The sequence below is a fragment of the Carica papaya genome, chromosome 5 (genome assembly GCF_054855325.1).
Source record: "Carica papaya isolate Zhongbai chromosome 5, ASM5485532v1, whole genome shotgun sequence".
NCBI lineage: Eukaryota > Viridiplantae > Streptophyta > Magnoliopsida > Brassicales > Caricaceae > Carica > Carica papaya.
This window is the reverse complement of record NC_142313.1, coordinates 39,620,199-39,634,732: the sequence shown is the minus strand read 5'-3', so window position 1 is coordinate 39,634,732 and position 14,534 is coordinate 39,620,199. Positions and strand designations below refer to the sequence as shown.

General features: G+C 36.2%; 1 protein-coding gene across 5 annotated transcripts; it reads left to right on the top strand.

Annotated features, from left to right (window-relative positions):
• The first annotated feature begins 3,017 nt into the window (after positions 1-3,017).
• LOC110821126 (Trypsin family protein) lies at positions 3,018-9,882 on the top strand. 5 transcript variants are annotated; one of them, XM_088220870.1, is made up of 6 exons: positions 3,018-3,249; positions 5,742-6,245; positions 6,410-6,553; positions 7,188-7,428; positions 8,382-8,882; positions 9,330-9,882. In XM_088220870.1, exons 2-6 carry the CDS (start codon positions 5,754-5,756, stop codon positions 9,761-9,763), a joined length of 1,812 nt encoding a protein of 603 aa, XP_088076996.1. In that variant the 5' UTR covers positions 3,018-3,249; positions 5,742-5,753; the 3' UTR covers positions 9,764-9,882. The 5 variants fall into 5 exon arrangements, with proteins under 5 accessions (XP_088076996.1, XP_088076997.1, XP_088077000.1 ...); XM_088220871.1 differs by having other exon boundaries at positions 3,018-3,281; XM_088220874.1 differs by having other exon boundaries at positions 3,019-3,249; positions 5,896-6,245.
• Positions 9,883-14,534: the final 4,652 nt, after the last annotated feature.

Genomic DNA, 14,534 nt, shown 5'->3' with positions numbered 1-14,534 from the left:
GACAGATGAGATCAATCGCGATGAACGGTTCAAATTCGGCCACTTCAGTTGGACTAAACAAACAATGATCGAACGATTTTCATCGCTTCACACTGACAAGAATGGACAGTCCAGATCGACGCAAGATAAATATATAAATATCACGTTGCAAGGGAACCCTAACCCTAGTCGCACCTGCCCTGACCAGATAAAAATGTCCAGCCACCGAAGATGGAGACCGACCCTCGACCGTCGTCCTACTAGAGCCATCGCTGATTGCCAAAAAAGGTAAAATTCTCCCTTACTCGTTCGAAATTTGATTCCGAGTCTTTCCATGACCATATTAGAGCAAAAGAGACGACGGGTGAACCAGAAACCGCGAGTAAAGTCCGACGAAGCCGCCATGACCGAAATCCTAAAACCCCTCTGATGAGCCCCTTCCCATTTTCTGTTTCATGTAATTTTTTGACCATTGTATTTATCATTCTTTTCTGTGCACGTTAACCGAAGAAGAAACCCCAGCCACGAAGAAGAACTGGCGGAGCTGCTGCACCTAGAGACCCCTCCCTTCCCCCCTCCGGCTAGTAAGTTCGATTTTTTAAAATTTTCTGGCCAACCAAGCCCCTAACGTGTTTTTTCGCAGTGATAAAAGTAAAACTGATCAAAATTGGCAAGATCGAGGGGAATCACCGTTGTGTTGGAACTCTAAAATTGGACATAAATGATTTTTAATAACAATTTTGAGTTTTTGAGAGTACTATTAGAAACATAACGAGTATTTTAGATTTTTGCAGGAAAAATTCAGAAAATTCGAGACCCATTAGGAGGCGTAGTGGATAGTACAACGTTTCGAAACACCGATGCGGGTAAGGATTCCTCACCCTATTCTCGGTTACAGTAAATTGAGGATTAATAATCGATAATTGTGTGTTTTGTGAAAACTTAAAAAAATTCTAAAAATATTACAGATCACTAGTGGAGGCAGAACTGGTTAATTCCCATTTGTCCTGATTCTCTGTTTATTTTTTTGTACTGTCTATATTTATTTATTATTATACTGTACGTAATTGAATTGATGGTTTTATGGTCTTCTCAGTTATTTAGTTATTTGGTTCTTCCTGCCATATTTATTCAGCATTCTGGTTATTAATTTTTTTGTTATGCTGAACTATATCATTTGTTTAAGTACCATTTGAATTAATCTGTGAATATAGAATGAGATGTTGGTATATTTTAGTAGTTATTTAGATGATCGGACATGGTTTTTCTCTTCCTTTCTTGAGCGGCTGCAATTGATAGATTGAACTGAGAATTTTCTCACGAAAATTACAGGAGAAGAAAAAGAAAATATCTGCTGGATAGATTTGGGTTTGGCGAGAAGAGAAAATAGGAGGAATCACAAAAAGGGTAATCTACCCTTTTTTATTTTTTATTTTTAAATTAGGTTCTTGAGGTTACAAAATTCTACTGGCAGCTTTGTCTTTTCTGGAGAAAACAATCATTATCTCATCTACGTGATAGGTAGTGGTAGACTGGAGTCAGCAGGTAACGCCAGTGTTGTTTTTCATGCGTTACATTTAAAAGCTGAGTTGTTTCATAAAGAACTCTACCATGGATATTATCTTAGTCGGACAAGGCTGAAAAGTTCTACCAGAACGGTTTTGGGAGGTATAATTTATTCTCATACTGGACGGGGTATCGAGGCGATGATGTTTTTAGCGCCCATTACCAGACGGAGTATGAGGACGACCGGGTTGATTGTCAATTATTGATACTATGTTCATAAGTAGAGAGATATCTCTATGGACTCTCAGAGGTCCCAGTAAGTATGATAAAAAGGAAGAATTATTGATCTTATGCATGGAATTAAAATATCATTTAGTTAATTATTTTCATAGATTGATTTTAGAAAAAAAAAATCGTACGATAAATATCGAACAAATAGTTTTAAATTTAAATGTATTTACTTAAAACAAAAGCTCCATTAATTATTTTCTGATTTTTACCAACCTTCAGTTTTTCGTATCAGTAATTAGTATGATATTCTTACTGGGTTAGTGTAACTTACTTTTTTATTAACCATTTTAGATCAAGAAGATCAAAATCTAGATCTCGATCAGTAAGAGGGTTGTGAGTAGTACACATCCCGGACTCCCTTCAAGTGTTAGTGAATGTTGTCTTAGGACATTTATTTATTATTTTTCTTCAATTATCGTTTATCTTTTATGAATCATGTAGAATAAATATTTTTATAATTCTATTGGACAATTTAATTTATTGAGTAAATAATGTAAACTTTAACATTATTATTTTCTTCCGCATTTAAATTATAAATTCATTTTTTTTAAGTTTTGGCTCTGTATACAAAGTATAATTAGAAAAATATTGTATCACAATATATCATAACATACATCTAATATTAATTGTGACATTTAATATGTCACAATTAATATTAAACACATTAGGATAGTTTATAATAAAATTATATAAAGAAATACTATATGTGAACCAAAATGTTGGAATGAGTTTTTAGGCTTAAACTTAGACAATTATAATAAGTCATATTATTAATTTTTATAATTCAAAATAAAATTTATAGATATAATAATTTAATATTTACTTAAGTGGTTAATTATTTCATTAATGATGTGGTATGAATATAAAGGTTTTCTAAAAAAAAATAAGTGTAATTTATTTATTATTTATTAATGTATAGATAAAAATTCATACATTCTAATAATTATATAATATTTATATATTAATATCGATATAATTAATCAAAATTTTAATAAAAATAAATATAATAAACATAACTCGACTTGAATTTATTATCTTATAAATAAGAATCAAAATATAAAAGAATAACTATTTCCCTAAAATTAAATATAATTTTTAGTTTTTTTTTTAAAAAAACCTAAGATGAATCAACGGTCATAAATTGATTGCCTGAATTATTAGAATGAGATTGGCCGCAGGTATCTCACTCCCTTCAGGTAAAGTTATTTTGCCAAAAATTGCTCGCTTTACTTTACCTTATTCATATATATGCCTGCACACGGTGGCACTGGTTTTGGCTTCCATGGGTTTTTTAATGGTGTCAACAAATGAGCAGCAGCTACATGCAATACACAGAGCTAACCGTCAATTTCTGCAACTTTCCCAGGATTCTCACTTCAAATTTGGCTGATGGCTACTGAGAATTGAGACTCACCAAATTGAACTGCTCTCTTGCACACATACTCAACTCACCATCTTCGACAGTGCTCGTCAGTGAGTCTGGATTCTTCTCTTACCCTTTCTAAGTAATTTCTCGTTATCTGTTCATGGATGATTTGATCAGTGTTATCGTTCTACTTGTTGCGGATTGTTTTGAATTTGTACGTTACTGAGTGAAGTTTCATGTTGATCATGTGGATCGTTTTGTGATGTTGACTTGTTTCTTTGGTTACCGAGTTCTGATGATCGGAGGGATTATGTTTATTGTTGAAATGATGGCGAACTCTACTTTTGGAGCATTCATGGTAGAGCTTTTTCAGTTTACAGTCTATTAAATAAAAGTTTATTTTGAAAGCAGGGTACCAGCATGACAAGCGTATGGGACAACCCTATCTAGCATGGCGTTTTTTTTTAAAAAAATCTTTTTGAGTATTTTCTACTGCATTTGGTCCTTTTGGTGTTGAGTGAATTCTCATCTGAAATGAAATGATCTTACCCTTGATCGTCTACTCAGATTCTTTTACCTGGTTGCGACTTGCCTGTTCTCCTTTTTTTTTTTTTCCGGCGGGTTGGGGGGGGGGGGGGGGGGGGTGGGAGAGACTTAAACTCGGAGTCGTCTAATTCTATACAGAAAAAGGGTCATGTCATGTAAGCGAGTTAGATGCTCTTGCCTATTTGCATGTTCTTGTTCCTCTTGCCATGCGTGTTTCTTATATCTGGTATAATGCTTTTCCGATCTTTTTGGTTTAGAACACAGAATTAGAGCAAAATGAAACAGAACATGGAAGGTCAGAGACATATGTGCCTCGCATGTTCACGATTGTGTATATGTATGTGTCGTGTGGGGCATGTAACAGTGCATACTCACTTTTTAAGGAAAAGTCTTGAATTTTATATTAATATCCTTAAAAATAATGAATCAGAAGTATTTTACATTAGCTTCTCTGTAGTTTCCAGGTCCTTAATAGAACCTCTTTGTTTTTGTTTATTATTGAACAGTTTGGCTTCCATTTTAATTGTTGGTTCTGCAATATAGCCTTTCTTTAAAAGATTTTAATGTGTTTTCTCCTTGTCTTGTTTGGTATAACTGGATGATCTATTTACATCTTGTTATTTGCAACATGCAAAGTTTCATACTACCACTTTTATCAACAAATGTATGTTCACTAATCAGACTTTTATTGGAAATGAATTGCTATGCTCACAATCTTCGTCCCTATGTGTGGATTCTGTATTTTTTTGGTTATTTATTTTCCAAAGAAAATATGTTTTTGGAACTTGGCTCTTAGGGTTTCCGAGGAGCAAAAATTTTGTACCTTTTAAATTTTAGTAGTATTAACTAATAATCATGTATTCCCTATAAGTGCAGTTTCCTGTGGCATGACTGTTTATCCGCATTGCAGAGCAAGCTGTACAAAAAAACATATACTTTTCTCATTCTTTCAAGTTTCTTATGTTCTTCTTTCACTTGTCTATAAGGAAAGTTCAAGGCATGACACTTGATGCTGGGCTTAAATTTGACTTACTAATATTGATAAATTTCATGGATAAAGGTTAGATCACAATGAACAACTTGAAATGTAGAACATCACTGTCTTTTGCCAATGGTGGCATAATTAACTTATGAAATGCTTAAGTAGATTTGATTCTAGTTTGGAAATTATCGATTATTTGTACCTTATGAGTTATTTGATCTAATTATTGCCTTGGGATTATGCGAAACTAAGTTGGCTACATACTTGACATGACACACCTGATGAGATTACCTCCTTAATTTGGAATTTCTAATTATGATACTTAGTTATTATGATCCATGGGTGGCTAAGGGCTTCTCCTCCATGTTCAGGTATTCTAGGTTCTTATTCACAATTTTCCCACTTTCTGGTGCTTAGCATTATCAGCAGTTGCCTTTCTTCTTTACCTTTGACAAACTGATGGAATGACATGTTAACTTGCTTTATTTCACCATTGGTTTGATGCCTAACAGTTTTGTTGGAACCATTTGTAATTGGTTATTTTTTGTTAAGTTTTTCTCCTCTCATTGAGAACTGTAAACAGTAATTTTTTGCATGTTTTCTTCCATTTCCACTTAAAGGCCATAATAGTTTTGGATGTTACTATTCTTTTGTCCCTCTCTCTCTTTTTTAAATTCTGTCATTTGATATGATATTTAAGCTCACACAATCAAAGGAGCTATCTAATTCTGAAGGAGTCAACTTCTTGCATCATCTACCAAGTGCTTATGCATAACACTATAATGGTCATTCTGTTCCAGTTGGGACTGTCTTTTCAATATGTTTACATGTTTTTTTTTTAGTTTTCTTTTTTTTTCTCGTAAATATGTAGTTTGTGTTTCCACATTTACAAAGGAGCACAAAGGCGAATATGCATCTTACTAAATTTTTGGAATCATAGGGAAAATGTAATTAACACTCTGCACCCACATCACTTTTCAATGGCAAGTATGATGCATGAAGAGCTAGACAGTTATGCAGTCATTTTTTTTTATGTGCCAATTCTTAATTTCTTGCCCATTATTTCCTTAGGAATTAATAATCATGGAAAGGACTAGACTTAACATGAGGGTTCGTTGCTCTGGTTCAACACCATCAGAGGAGTCAGCTTTAGATGTTGAAAGAAACTGTAGTCATCCAAATTTGCCTTCTTTAAGTCCACCAACGCTTCAACCTTTTGCTTCAGCAGGACAGCACTGTGAGAGCAACGCTGCTTATTTCTCATGGCCTACCTCCAGCCGATTAAATGATGCTGCAGAAGAAAGGGCAAACTATTTTGCCAATCTACAAAAAGGAGTGCTTCCTGAAACTCTTGGTCGTCTTCCAAAAGGGCAACAAGCAACTACATTGCTTGAACTAATGACTATAAGAGCATTTCATAGCAAGATCTTGCGATGTTACAGTCTAGGCACAGCAGTTGGATTTCGTATTAAACGGGGTATGCTGACAGATATACCAGCTATTCTTGTTTTTGTTTCCAGGAAAGTTCACAAACAATGGCTTAGCCCCATCCAATGTCTGCCATCAGCCCTAGAGGTCAGGGAAAAGCCCTATTCATTGTCTTTCTTCTTCTTCTTCTTCACTTTCTCCTTTGGGGGAAGACGAAAGGGGTTGGCTTGCTGCAGAGCTTTCTTTGACATCCTTTCGCTGGATTTTTTGGTGGTAGTTAAAATAATTTTCAAATTACCTTCATTCGTCAGGGACCTGGAGGGGTATGGTGCGATGTGGATGTGGTGGAGTTCTCATACTTTGGTGCACCTGAGCCAACTCCCAAAGAACAGTTATACACAGAAATTGTAGATGATTTGCGTGGAGGCTATCCACATATTGGATCTGGTTCTCAGGTATTCTTTAATTTTGCTTCAACATTTATCTTCTTAATCTAAGTGGTTGTATGTTGGAACATGGTGGCTTTGTCTGCATGTTAAATGCCAACATTCTGTTGCAATAATTGTTATAAGGTTAAAGAAAATGATTTTCATTATTAAAAACCTATAGAGTATAGTTTAGCAAAGGAAAGTGATATATCTAATGCTTTCTGTGGCATAAATTGTTCTCCTTTATTGGTTCACACATAATAAGAACCTATAGAAATCTATAGGTAGCTACTGTAAAGTTGTTTCTCCTAGTTTTCAAAGCATTAGATATATATAGCACCTTTAATGCTTCCACATGTTCTGTGCTTAGCTTTGTCTTTAATGTTCTGCTTGGTTTTTCATAGAAAAGAATTCTGTGGTTTGGTGTTTTTTGCTTGATTTTTATTAGCTAGAGAGCCATAAGTGAGTATTTTATTATTGAACTGACAACAACAAAGTATTTACTAGTGTGTCCCCAGTGATTATGCATGCATAATTCGCTCACCATGAACTTTTGTTAAAATTTTGTAATGATAGTGCATCTAATAGGTGTGTCACTGTATCTACTTGGCAACCTGGATGATGTTAGTTGTTTGTATTAATGTGATATAATTTTGTTCAGGTTGCAAGCCAAGAGACTTTTGGAACACTGGGTGCTATTGTAAGGAGCCTAAGTGGCAACCGACAAGTTGGTTTTCTCACAAACCGTCATGTTGCTGTTGACTTGGATTACCCAAATCAGAAGATGTTTCACCCTTTGCCTCCTACACTTGGTCCTGGCATATATCTTGGTGCAGTGGAGAGAGCTACTTCATTCATCACCGATGATCTATGGTATGGCATTTTTGCTGGAATAAATCCAGGTAAGAAAGCTCCAACTACGCATTTAAATTAATATGAGATTACCAACTGAAACAAGAACTAAGATACTTCTCTTACTATTAATGATCATTTCATCATCTGCAGCCCTTCATTTGTTATTTTCTACTGTTTGCAAATTGTATCATACCGTGCAAAGTTGAAATAAAATCATGCTGAAGTGGTCTAAAGCTGTAATTGTTTGGACTGACTTGAATTGGGTGCATCATTGTAGCCAACTGTTTTAGCATAGATATTCCACCATTCTTAAATTTAATGAATCTATCTTCATTAGATCTCTGAAGTTGTGCATGATGGTTGGCCATTATGCTTCATGGATGCCATGTGGCATCTAATATATTTATGACATTAATTATGTTTTGGAGAAATTTTATTGGAGATTATTCATTGAATTTCATATGTTATTGTTACCATTCATAAGCAGGTTTTGAAAATAGAATTATTATGCTTTGGAAGTGATTGTAACCGCTGTTCGTATTATTTGCTGTCATTTTGTATTCTTGGCAAATCTTATCTACATCCCTCAACATATTTGCAGAATAGGTGTTACAGTTTATTAGAAATCAATTTAACAGCTCTCAATTAAGGTTTCATTGGTTTTTCTACCAGGCACAAAAGGAAAAGCTTCAACTTGATCTTTTGAATCAGAGTTATTCTTGAGTTTATTTTCCTAGTATTATTTTTATTGCTAATGGAATTATACTTTATCTATGTAATTTATTACGGGTTAGAGGGCTATTATCTAGATTAAGTAGGAACTTTTTTTTTTTAAATAAAAAAATTCAATTCTTGCTTCTTTACCAATATTCCACATGGAGCTTGAATGTTATCATTATTTTTTATTTAATTTTCGATTCATATACTTTTAGTGGTGTAATAAATAACCTTTTGCATTCTTGCTGCCACATATAAACCTAACAGTTATATGTCCTTACAGAGACGTTTGTGAGAGCAGATGGAGCGTTCATCCCTTTTGCTGATGATTTCGACATGGCTACGGTTACTACTTCTGTCAAAGGTGTGGGACAGATCGGTGATGTCAAAGTAATAGATTTGCAGTCTCCAGTCAGTAGCCTTATTGGAAAGCAAGTGATGAAGGTTGGAAGAAGTTCAGGCTTGACAACAGGAACAGTGTTGGCCTATGCCCTTGAGTACAATGACGAGAAAGGCATTTGCTTCCTAACTGATTTTCTTGTTGTGGGTGAGAATCAACAGACATTTGACCTTGAAGGAGATAGTGGAAGCCTCATCATTATGAAGGGTGAGAATGGTGAGAAGCTGCAGCCTATAGGGATTATATGGGGAGGAACAGCTAACCGGGGCCGACTTAAGTTAAAAGTTGGCCAACCCCCAGAGAATTGGACCAGTGGGGTAGATCTTGGGAAACTCCTGAGCCTCCTTGAGCTTGATCTCATCACAACCGATGAAGGGCTTAAAGGTTTGTTCTCTCTTCTATTTTTTTTTAAAGGTTTATTCTTTCTAGAAGGCCTCTTTGCTGGAGCTTTGTGTGTTATTGCATCTTTTTTTCCCCTTCCAGTATTATATTTAATATATCTTATATGTTTTCTTCATCATCGTTATCAACACCATCATGATTTCTTCTTTACAATTTTGATCATGAAATCATATTTTAACAAAAAAAGAGAGGAGAAAACACAGATATTGATCTTTAAACAACATTATCATTTACTCTCAGGGGTGTCACCATGGTGACTGCAGTGGCACAAATGTTGAAACCATAAATGATAAGGCATTAAACACGATTCCATAGATGATTTTGGATAAAACAGTTAATGTAGTTTTGTTCTTTTTGGTGGTGAATGAATGAATAAGGACTTGACAACATGACCTAATAGTAACATGAGGTGGCTATTGTTATTTACAGTGGCTGTGCAGGAGCAAAGAGCAGCTTCAGCAACAGCAATTGGTTCTACCGTAGGGGACTCCTCAACCCCTGATGGGATTCTTCCAAAAGACAAATCCGAAGACAAATTTGAGTCACTAGGTCTTCAGATTCAACATATCCCATTGGATATTGAGCGATGCAGTCCAGGTCAGAATTCGTTGCTTGTCGAAACTGAGTTTCATTTGGAAGACAGTGTGAAAACTGGTCCAAGTGTTGAGCATCAGTTTATTCCAAGTTGTATTGGGCGTTCTCCCTTGCATCAAAAGAACTTATCAGATAAAGCAGTATCCGAGAATCTTGCATCTCTAAGGAACGGTTGCGATGAAGATTTATGTGTTTCATTGCATCTAGGTGACAATGAAGCCAAGAGACGGCGTTCGGATGCATCACCGAGCACAGGTGAGACCAAATGAAGGGCTTGAGCAGGGTGAATTAAAACTCTTTTTATCTTTTTCATGGATGCTATTTGGAACTTTTAACCCCTGTATTTTATCTTGTGTTTTTAATACCAAATCAAACAAAGGGCTAATAACTGAGCAGTGCATACCTGCTCCACCCCTTTAGGTGGATGAGCTTTTTTCTTCGCTGTTTCAATACTGATTTGTTCGGAAATAGTTTAGGATTTAAGGCGAAGGGTTTGAAAGAAAAGAAAAAAAGTCAACCGATGGTCTATCCTAAGTCGAAGAAGTTAAATTATGATTCACTAGATCTTTAGCAACTATCTGAATAGGAAAGGAAAAAGAATTAAGCAAGAAAGAAAGTTTATTTGATCTTCTAACTGAGCTGGTAAATATATTTTTAAATAATTGAAATGAATTCACTGCTCCAAATAGAATTCTCTTAATTCAAGTTTGATGAAATTTAGAATTTATTGTTTTAATTTTATGTGTTCATTTTTTAATTATTTTTTAATAAAATTTGTATTTCTCTTAATTAAAATAAATGTGAATTTGTAAATAAATTAAATTTTATTGGTTCTAATATAACCTAATTTTTTTTTTTCATTTTAACAAATAATTGTATCTGTAATATATTTCAGTCTCTATAAGATATGAAAATTGTATAAATTACATAGAAATTGCCTCCAATTGTCGGCTATTGCAAACAAATATTACACATAATATAATATTAAATTATATTTATAACGACCCCGAAAATTTAAAAAGAAATGCATATAATAATTTAAGTGCGGAAGTGAAATAAAAGTTAAGGTTAACATTCCTTACACGATAACTCAAAAGTACTAACAAATATCATGGAACAAATTTTCTGAAAGAAATACGAAAAATGGAGAAAAATAAAAGAAACTATAAAGTATTTAGGGTCTACTCGTAGCCTTATTGCGGATCAGACTCAGAGACTGGATCTTCCTGATCTGAAATGATTAAATAAGGGATGAATTACACTAACCCAGTAAAGACATCACAATATATCGCCGTCACAGAAGTAAATGTTGGTAAAAAATAAAAAACAACCAATGAAGTACAAATTTTAAACAAATTCATTTATCAATAATAAAACTATTTACCGTCTACTTACCGCAGTGAGATTTATAAAAACAACTTATGGAAACAATAACATTATGAATATCATGATTTCATATATAATCTACAACATAGCACATATTATACTTTTATATTCAAATAATCAAACAACAATTGTCCTTTTTTATCAGTCTACTAGTATCTATGGGGATTCATAGGGTTGTCCCCGCTACACATGAACCATTTCCATTAACAATCTTAATTCCAGGGCCGTCCCCATACCCCGTCCGGTATGAGCGCCAAGACATTAAACCTCAATACCCTGTCCGGTATGAGGATGAAGCAGGCCGTCCCTATACCCCGTCTGATATGGGTACCAAATGACCAAGTCTTCATACCTCATCTGGTATGAGATAACATTCACGGTAGGGTTCCCTATGAACTCGGACTGTAACGACCCTGGAAATTTAAAATGAAATATGTGTATTAAAAATGTCAAATGCGGAAGTGTAATAAAAATTTTGATTAAACATCCCTTACACTAAAACCAAAAACGTGCTAAAAGTATAAAAGAACAAACTAACTAAAAGAGAAACTCGAAAATAAAAGCTATAAATATGACTACGGAATCTTCAGGCGTCCCTTTCGCCGTCTTCATGCGGAACAAGCTCGGGAACAATGTCTTCCTGATCTGAAATGATTAAATAAGGAATGAGCTACACCAGCCCAGTAAAGACATCACACTATCTCACCGTCACGGAGGTAAAGGTGGGTAGAAAACACAAAAGGACCAATGAAGCATAGTTTACAACAAATTCTTTTATCAATAATAAAAGTCTTTACTATCCACTTATCTCGGTGAAATTCATAAAACAATATACGAAAGCAATAACATTATCATCATCACGAAATCATAGAAACTGTATAACATAATACTTATAACGCCTTTTGCATTTCAATCATTACACAACATATTTTTCCTTATTTACCAGCCTACTAGTATCCATGGGGATCCATAGGGGTCCCGCTACCCGTGAACCCTTAACACTTGTAATCAGATTCCAGGGTCGTCCCCATACCCCGTCCGGTATGGGCGCCAAAACTATAAACCTCAATACCCCGTCCGGTATGAGGGTGAAACGGGCCGTCCCCATACCCCGTCCGGTATGGGCGTCAAAACACATAAGATCTCCATACCCCGTCCGGTATAAGAGACCACAATCCCGGTAGGGTTCCATACGGACCCGGTGCGTCCACCATCTCCCAGGATATCTAGTCAGGCTGACCACATTATACAATTATCAATTTTCATAACCTTTCATCCCCCTTTTTCCTCAGTCAGCATCATCAAATCACACACAAACATGCAAACCGGTAGTTCACGCCAACAAGACAATACACAACATCGGGTTCTCAGTCATTCAATCTATAATCAACGAAACAGTGATACATGCACACGAAACTATGAAATAAAAACATCAGACATCATACTGCATTTAAAACTGTAAAATAGAACAAACAACAGCTGACCGACAAATACACCAGACTCGGACTCCATTAGCAACCTCAAACAATTTCACACAGCTATTGATTCATGAAATACCATTTTATCATTTATTGCACTTTAATACCGTGATAGGAAATAGGGTGAGGAATCCTTACTTGTTTCGGGGTCCGAACAAGACTCCACAGTGCGCCTACAGGCTGCCCCTAATTTTCCCTGAATTTTTTTTCCGAGGAACTGAAACGCACTACTAGTACCTGCACATGTCCCAAAAAATCCCAAATTAGACCCAGGGCCCCTTTCGGCCAATATCGCAATTCCGGCACAGTGCTTGCGACGGCGATTCACCTCAGGTTAGCCATTTTCGGCCGTTTTCGGCTGAATTCGGCCACACTTGCATCGGTCCCTGCGATAAAACAACCCTAGGGCCCTCGGGGGGCCAAAAAATTACGAAAAACTGAAGCTTACCGGCGGCGGTGCTCTCGGGTGCGGCGGCTCTCCGGCGAGATTCGTGTTTTGGTGATTCGGCTCCGATCAACCTGTAGAGAAAAGAATGGTGATCACGGTGATATAAAAATTGTATCAAACAGAGGCCGAGAAGGGCCTCATCGGAGGCAAAAGCCGAGGAGGGGCGCGGCAGCGCCGCTGGGTTTCGGTCGTGTTTTTCGGTCGTTTGGCCGAGATTTTGGCTCCAATTTGGCCACAGGGGAACTCAGCGTGGAAAAACGAGCCGGGGGTATGAAATTTACCTCGATCAGTGATCGAAAAACTCCCCGGTGCGGCGGCAGGTGGCGGCGGCCGGCTCCTCCGGCGTCTGGTTCGTCTTCTCCGCCGAGGGCAGGCGGCTAGGGTTTTTGTGGTCAGGTGTGGGGGTTCTATTTATACCCTTTTGCCTTTTGATCACAGCCGTCTGTTTTGATTAAATCTGGGCCGTCCGTGCACGCGGGGACGCATCTGGGTCGTCCGATCGCGCGCACGCGGATCACCCACGTGGCCCGTTCCCCGGTCAACGTGGTCTTGCCACGCGGCAGGTCCTGGTTGGCCAGGGTTGCTGACTGGGCCGCTGACGTGGCCGATGACGTGGCGCTGACGGGGCACAATTTTTTTAAATTGCGTTTTGACCCCCGGTTTCTGATTTTCTTTTCAAAAATACCCCCAGAATCCTAATTTTCACCCCTTTTTCCCAAAATCAATTACAATTAAATTCAAATAATATTTTTACCCAATTTTACAATTATTATTATTTTTATTATTATATTAAATTAAATTAAATTAAACAAAATAAAATAAAATAAATAAAAATAGAATTAATAATAATAATAAAAATAATTTAAAATTTTTTGGGCGTTACACGGACAATCCACCATCTCCTAGGATATCTAGTGAGACTGTCATCTTATCCATTTATCAGATCACATCCCTTTCCTGTTTATCCTTAATCTCCGTTATCAAATTAAACACAATCATATAAATAATGAACATGTACCCGGTAATACAATCATGTCTTAAATCCCAAAATCACACAGTGGTCAAGTAATATAGTAATACATACATTTAAAACCATAGAAGGGACAAACTAAATATTATCATGCATTTAAACTGTAAAATAAATCAACAGGAATCAACAGAGAATAATGTCCGATTTCGGGCCTCATTAGCAATCTGTAATTAATTATGCATAATTATCTAACTTGTACAAAAGACCGTGTTATTATTTATTCAAACTTCATATCTATGACAGAAAATAGGGTGAGGGGTTCTTACTTGATTCGACGCCGAAAACTAGATAGTTACTGTTGCGCCTATGGGCGGTCCTTGGATTTTTTGAATTTTTCTTTGGGAACTGAAACGCGCTTATGGTACCTATAAGTGTCCCAAATAAACTCAAAAATTAGACCAATGGTGTAGCATCCCCGGAAATTTAAAATGGAAATTATATTATAAATATCAAATGCGGAAGCGAAGTCAGAATTTGAATAACATCCCTTACACTAAAACCAAAAACGTGCTCACAAAATATAAAAGATTAAACTACCTAAAGGAGAAACTTGAAAGTAAAAAAAAAACTACGAATGTGACTAGGGAGTCTTTAGGCGTCCCCTTCGTCGTCCTCCTGCGGAACCGGCTCGGGAACGATGTCCTCTTGATCTGAAATGATTAAATAAGGAATGAGCTACACTAGCCCAGTAAAGACAT

Excerpts from the sequence above, each read along its gene's own strand:
- LOC110821126 (XM_088220870.1), top strand. The coding sequence starts at position 5,754 with ATGGAAAGGACTAGACTTAACATGAGGGTTCGTTGCTCTGGTTCAACA. Across the intron at positions 7,429-8,381 it reads TTTTGCTGGAATAAATCCAG|AGACGTTTGTGAGAGCAGAT; the intron begins GTAAGAAAGCTC and ends ATGTCCTTACAG. Across the intron at positions 8,883-9,329 it reads AACCGATGAAGGGCTTAAAG|TGGCTGTGCAGGAGCAAAGA; the intron begins GTTTGTTCTCTC and ends TGTTATTTACAG.